At 28.0% G+C, this 7,852-nt stretch overlaps 1 protein-coding gene across 1 annotated transcript; it reads right to left on the bottom strand.

Annotated features, from left to right (window-relative positions):
• Nucleotides 1–2,768: 2,768 nt before the first annotated feature.
• On the bottom strand, nt 2,769–7,634 carry LOC132919869 (odorant receptor 4-like). The gene is made up of 2 exons (XM_060981767.1): nt 7,000–7,634; nt 2,769–3,999 (listed from the first exon to the last, which is right to left on the bottom strand). Exons 1-2 carry the CDS (start codon nt 7,534–7,536, stop codon nt 3,334–3,336), a joined length of 1,203 nt encoding a protein of 400 aa, XP_060837750.1. The 5' UTR covers nt 7,537–7,634; the 3' UTR covers nt 2,769–3,333.
• Between the last annotated feature and the right edge of the window lie 218 nt (nt 7,635–7,852).

The following is a 7,852-nucleotide window of genomic DNA, read 5'->3' as shown; positions in this document are numbered from 1 at the left end:
ATAAAAATAAAATGTCTCATACCTATGATAAATAAATAAAAATAAATAAATAACTTAAAAAGAGTTAAAAAAGTATAAAAATGTATGGAAAAATGAGAAAGATAATATAAACATTTTGTGAATATTTTAACTATGTATCGATTGTTGTTGTTTTTTTTTTTAATACAATAAAATATCGAAAATTGTTTTAGGAGAAATAATTATTTTACGGGTGAATAACGAATGTCGTAAACATTTAAACTTAAAATGTTAATAAAAAATTAATTTGGTTTTTGGTAGAATTTATTTTTCATATATAGTTTGAAAAACTAATAAAGAACCTGTATTAAACTTCATAATCTTAGTTCTTAAATATAAAACAAAAATTTGTATGAATTTCCAACTAGAAAATAATTTACAAATTTACTTGACTTCAAATAGTTATAAAAAAATATTAAGAATATAGATTTTTGATATTTTTTAATTAATAAATCAAAAACTTATGGGAAGTTTGGTTTTATATGTTACTCCACATCTAAAGAAAAAAACTAAAAAAAATTAAAATTTATTATGCCTATTAATAGCTCAAAAATAATCAAAATATTTTGTAAATTTTATCGTAAATAAAAAAAAACGCTAATATAAACATTTGGTGATTATCTTAAGTATCTACAGTTATTCGTTTTTGAGTTACATCAGAAACTCAATTTTATTTGTGTAAAAATTATCGTTTTTCCTTAATTTTTTTGTTTGTTTTTCCCAATTTTAAAAATAAGTATTGTGAATTTTTAAGTTTGACCTGTTTAAAATATAAGCTAGGTGCTATTTATTATCCAAAACCATCCCCTTTTTTGAAAATCGAAGCATTTTATCGTCTCCTTATCGTATACTCATATACAAATAATAAAAATAAAACACATCTTGATAAAATTAATAGGTACATTCATCGCTCCGCTCAGAATTAAAATTCCTTATGATTTTATGCAATTTATATAAAATCAAAATTATTTTTTTTTTATCAAATATTATGTAAGTAATATGTGGACTAATAAAAACAATGTGAACATTTTATATTTCGTAAAATACCAAGATAAATTTATTTCAATAAATAATACTATTTGTCTAAGCTTTTGTCAATTTATTTTTTTTATTACATATACGATATACATATTGACTATTAGTTATTATGGCTACTATATTATTCAAAAAAAAGTACTATTCTGTATTAGCACCTAACATTGAGGTTTTTTTCACTTTGTTGAAAATATAACCCAGTAAAAAACTTATCCTAATTTATTATTACGACTATGCGAATTGCAAATTTAGAGCTATTATATGGTCAAAAGGCATTGTCCTAAGTGCTTTTTTAAAAGTTCATGGTAACTCTCACTATTAGTCAGTAATGTAAGAAGTTTTATTTTACAAAAGGGTTCTTATACTTTTAAGAAGATTAAATAATGTATTAATGTTTTCATGTCCAATCGTTATTGTGTTCTATGATAACATGTGTATGTGTTTAAGGTCTAACATTTAACTATATTCTTATTTTTATTTATAAATATTAAAAATTAGTTGTAGAAATGTCAGTCCTATGCGACTTCAGTGGAAGATCTCTTTATCTGTTTACAATCAACCTAACATCAAACAACAAATATACTTATATTGTAAATATTTAATTTATAAATAAATGATGTAATACTGTAATAGTATAATATGATGGAAAGTTAAAAAAAATCATTTATAAAATTGTATCTTGCTTGCTATTGTCGAACTTATTAAATTTTTATTAATATACATCTTTGAATTGAGGATTTATTATTCGGCATTCAATATTTATCTTTTTTTTAGGAATTGTTAATAATGTATAATATTATATAATATGCAACTATAGTCTATAGCAGAGGTTGCTCAAACAGTCGATCGTGATCGATCGTTCGATTCCATATGATTTAAAAGTCGATCCCCACTAGTTAAAATGTATTATTATACATTTAGTAACCTAATAAATCCCGTGGACTGCTGACAAAAGTTTTTCCTGTCTTTGATATACACATATTTTCTTTAACTTTAGTAGAGTTTTATCATAAAAAGTTTGGCCCCCTTGGTCTATAGATTATATTATCCTCTGAGTATGATTAAGAATAATAAATTATCAGTATTTAATAAAATTTTGATTTAGTATAAGTATTGTAGAAATAAAAAAAAATTTTAATTGTATAATCGACGAGTTGTGTAATTTGTATGGTGTTCCGGTGTGGCACCAAAATATTCTTGTCTTATAACAATACTTTGTTTACGTTTTATGGTTAACTCCACAAAACTCATAAAATATATACAACCGTATTGCCCTGACGTTCACCGCTGATTTTCATTATAACATCTCATAACACATCTAAACCGTATTATTGAATTTTATTACATTAATTTTATTTAGTATCATGTTACAATTATATTTCACATTATTTGTAAAATCATAAAATAATATATATTATGTTAATACCATTGATAAAAAAATAAATAAATAAATTTGTAATTCTCATTTTTTCATTAATTTTGTTTGTCTCGTCTCACAATAAGTGCAGTAAGATGATATGCATAATAATGATAATATATCGATGTCATCTGAATTAGATTGCGGGTGTATTGAATATAATATTTACTATAATATAAACCTACACTTGAAAGTTGAAGAATATTCAAATAAAATTAAATCGAAACCAAAAAGTTCTCACTCAAAATATTACCGTACGTTAAGATAATAAATTATGGTAAATTGCATTTTTCAAATTGAGAATGATAACGATTATTCTTTCACTATGTTCTAATAATAAGAGCAAAATGATATAATATTTAAACTCTTTCCTCGCCAAATATTTTGTTTTCTAATCGTTCGCATACACACGTATTTTTTTGGTCGTTAAATATGCAGTGATGTGCGTCGACATACATTTTAAACCGATATGCCAAAAAGTTATATAGGTAGTAGGTACACACGGTTGCTCGGTATTATCGTATATTTTATATTCTGTGGAGCATTGCATATATGATGTGGGTATGACGTTGCCATTTTATGTGATCTTGGGTCATAAATAAAAGTTTTAACACTATAATTTTCCTTATTTAAATCACCAGCTGTCTTCAATGCGTAAACCTCTATACTAGCTGGAGATACGAAAATAAGATTATTCAATCTAATGAACAGAGTTCTAATGCGTAAAATATAGCGTATATGTAAAGAGAGGATAAAAAATAAAAATGTAAAACCGATTTTTGTCGGAAATATTTATGTGTGCGTGTGTGTGTATGTTGGCCTTTCCCCAACTCTGCGATATAATAACAGTATAGCTAACGACTTTACTTGGCGTTTGCCGCCCTGAGCGCGTTGACGCCCGAATAGGAGACCTTGAGCACGGACAAGAACAGTGGCAAGTTGGCTATGAACACCTTGCCGATGGTCAACTGCAACGACGTTTGCGTCCTGGACATGACCATCATCAGTGACCGGCGGAAGCGCACGGGCTGCGCGTACCACGCCGCCGAGTACGAGGCCCTTAGTAAGCCCACGTGTGCGTCCTCGACCATGCTGCCGTACATGCAGAATATGAACAGCTCGGACAGGTAGTTGGAGAGCGTCAGCAGACCTTTGGCTATAACGAACCGGTTGCCCACGAATATCATGTTGAACGCCGACAGACAGAAGTAGAGCGTGCTGAACATGAGCTCCAGCAGTATGATGTACCCGTAACTCTCATTCAGCTGGTCTTTGAAGTCAATCAGCCGGTGGTGAAGCATCACGCAGCTCTTCACGTGATCCAAGAGCTTCTGTTCGGTGGTCTTGTCGGTGGACTGATCGTACTCGACGATCTCGACCGCGTGTTCGATGTAGGCGGACAATATCTGGAACTCGGATATCATTTGGCTGACGAAAAACGTAAACGAACACATGATGCCGGTTATGATGAACTTTACGGTCATGACGATCAAAAACTGTATCACAAACGAAACCGCATACATCCCGATCTGCAAAATGTATGATATTATACGTATTGTGAGGCGGGTAATTGAAAAATCGATACTATTGGTAGGTATGCCGTATTCAAAAGAAATATTGCATCCACATCACTTTGCTGTTATACCCGAAGACCGAAGTCTGAGAATGATAAACTGATATTCAATTTAAGTAATCATAAAACTATTGAAAATAAAAATAAAAATGATATAATCACCTTTCATCATGAAATACGTAAGTATATACTTTAAATGATATTGTTTATAAATATTTACAACTGAAGCGAAAATAATACATTTATGAAAACTATCAAATCAATATTTGTACTTTTAAATAAATTAAGAAAAAAAATATCAAAACCTTTGTGAATGCTTTGAATTTTGTTATTAACTTTTCAAATATCTTTAAAAGATTAATTTAAATAAAAACAATAGCCTTATTTCAAAAATAACACACAATATATAAATATAATGCATAATATATTCTATATTATATGTATATATAAAGTCTATAGAAAAAGATATTTTATTGTTTATGTATACCTGTGTATAAAAAAAGGACTGTTTCAAGTTTCCACTGTTAATATTTTAGAAAATAGAACAATGGACAAATATAAACCAATGACACCAACATTTTGTTTTGAAATGCTGAAAAAAACGTGGCTTAACGATGACAAATTATTTTTTTAATTGGTGTAAGGTCAATATACAATGAATCTTGAAATAAAATTGAATTGACGTAAATCAAAAAAAAAAAAACAAACAAACAATTAATAAAAGTCTCAAATAATAGAATCTCAAAAAAGTAAATATTTTTGATTATTTTATGTACAGAAGATACTAAAATATTCAACGAAATTGTCTAGTCTATTTGTTTTTTCCTTTGTGAATTACAGCAAACTAACAAAAATAAGTATTTTGACGAAAACTGGTGTTGCGTATATTCGTATGTTATAGGTATTTTTCTTTTTTTTTTTTGACTGGACAATGTAATGAATATATTGATTTTTCAATGATGTGTGTGTTTTTTTTCTGTCTGGCATCATCTTTCAGTGTTTTGAACTTAGGGGAAGCTTTCTAGTTGTAAATGAGATCTATTTGGTACTTTTGGAGAAAAAGTAATATTTTCTTATATGTTTCAAAATAATCGGGGAAAAAAAGAAACCGTAATATTTACTCAAAATCAGGATTCTACAAAATCGATTTTTTGTTTGTTTTTCAACAAGAAAACTTTAGTCTGAAGACGCTTAATATGTTCACTAAATGTTTGTTAGTATTTTCTACTCATTGTATAATTGTGTCTCTTTTTGAGATATTAATACATTTTTAAATTTTTAAATTTTTTTAGTATTTTATATTAATGTCAATAAAAAAAATGTTCACTTTGTTAAAGAGCTTGAAATTTTAATACAAAGTTTCTCTAAAGTTTTATTACAGCTATTTAAAAACATTAAAGATACATAAACAGTTTTTATTTATAAGCTTTTGAATATTTAATTGTATTGAATTTCGTCGAAATAATGTATAAACTGTTCAATTTTTTTGATAAGAATTGAAAATTAAACACAAGTTTATCATAAGTAGTTCACCCTGTAATTTAATAATATTAAAAAGATGATTTTTTTAAAGACGTTTTTAGATCAAATTTAGACGAAATTAGATATTTGAACAAAGCATGACGACTTTAGTTTTTTTTGTAATTCAAGAATATTATTCGTGGTCTCGTGGGTACTTGTAACTATTAAAAAATATTATTATATTTTTTACATCATATAATAATATTTTAAAATATAAATATTTTCGCAGGACTATATTAATTCAATCTACTGTATTACATTGCAATTATTGAAAGTTAAAAATTAAGATTTAAGATAGTTAAATTGTAGGATTATGCATAAAAGATTATTTATTGTATTTATTTATTAAAAACGAATAATGTTGTAAATAAAATTAAAATATTATACCCTAGTACCTAACGAAGAGTATTGTTTAAGTGCAGACTAGTAAACATAAAAATTGTAAAAACGCTTTGTTTTTATGATAAACTCTATTTCTTTATAAAACTGTAATTAAATTACGTATAACAGTAAAAGCGTATTTATTGTATTATATTTTATGATTTTCGCATCGATAAGTTTTGAGGTGTAACGGTGTAAGTATAAACGGTATGGTATTTAGTTTAGCCTGAAATTTAAAATTTTTACGTTTTAGATTTAATAACTATCACATAATCTATGAAAAACGTTAGGTGAATTTATATATATATAAAAAAAACAGAAATTAGAATATTTATAATAAGAAAAAAAGTTAGTAATGACTAATGAATCAATCATATATTATTTATTTTTAAATTTTTTACGGTAAAATGTACTATATTAGTATTAGTATTAGATATTGATATTTGATACAAAATGAAAAAAATATATTATGTAAAACTCGACAACTTACTATGTTCAACCAGTATAATACACTTGGCCGAACTGTTTTTGGAACATTTTATTTACTACTATTTAAATGATGGCTAAATGTATTTTTTAAATATTTCATCCATAAATTAAGGAATTCTGACTTTATTATTATTTGATATTCAAGTTAATTGTCAAGCATAGAAAAACCTAAATAGTTCGTTGATAATTTTTGGCAAAACTACATACAATTTAATATTATTTGTTTTAAACACCTATGCCATTGGTATATCTTAATCTAAATAAAAATAATTTATATTCCCCTAAATTAAATTGTATTTGTCCGAGTTTAACATCGTATGGGTAAGTATTTGATGATATTAATACCTTAATTTACCCAACATTGTTTTTGTAAAAAATAAAAACTTTAGAATATAAACTCATTTATAGATTTAAGTCAATGAATTAGGGGTCCTTAAAAATACTAATGGATTACCTAATTTTAACCTAATTGTGTTATGATTCATACTAAATACTTAAATACTTTTTATATGCAAACAATAATGAATAAAAAATATGTAACAATTTATGTTTGCAGTAGATTTACCTGACTCGTGTCACCCGGGAACCATAGGACCACCATTTGCGTGCTCTGTGAACCTAACTTAACGTCGGTGAGACTGGCGGCTGTCAGCGGCACCATAGCCGTGGCCGGTATTTCGAACAAGACCAGTGTGAGATACGAGGCCATTACCTTCATTGTGAATTCGCCGTACGACGTGCGTATTGCCGACATCTTGCGCTTGAGCTCATCCGGCATGGGCCTTTCGTAGCTGGGGAACTCGTTGACGACCATTAGCAGCATGGTGCGGTTAAAACGTTTCGTCCGGATGGCGAACGTGATGATGGCCAACATGAACACGCATATCACGAAGTACGTGAATGATTCGAGCGCTTTTTTGTTGTCGGCGATCAGCACCGAAGTCATGGTCATCCCTGACGTGATCATTATCGTCGAAAATTGAACGGACCTGAGCACCGTTTCAATCCTGGACAGGCGGTCCGAGGACGAGTCAAAAAGCACGCTCCATCTGATGCAAAACTTTTGAAACGGCGTCAGAACGAAACGCTCGGGTTGCTGCATCACGTCTATCGCGCCAACGAACGGCCAACCACGCAATAAATATTAAGTAGGTAATATAATATTATACGTCTATGTTTAGTCGTGATATTGAGTTTGAATACCAGATACCTGTAATATATATGCATATATTATTTTAATATTTACAATGTACATTACATACATTTCCTGATGTATCGTGACATAATATAATGTTAAACGCTATATTGCTAATATATAATACATAAAAATACCTATAATTTTCAAATATACTTTTGAAATGTATTGTTAAATTTCAATAGGTACTAATACAGTTTTTTTTTTTTTAATGTCGTTTGTT

This window comes from Rhopalosiphum padi, chromosome 2, assembly GCF_020882245.1.
Source record: "Rhopalosiphum padi isolate XX-2018 chromosome 2, ASM2088224v1, whole genome shotgun sequence".
In the NCBI taxonomy this organism is placed as follows: domain Eukaryota; kingdom Metazoa; phylum Arthropoda; class Insecta; order Hemiptera; family Aphididae; genus Rhopalosiphum; species Rhopalosiphum padi.
Note: the sequence above shows the minus strand (reverse complement) of the source record. Positions and strands in the feature narration are given on the sequence as shown.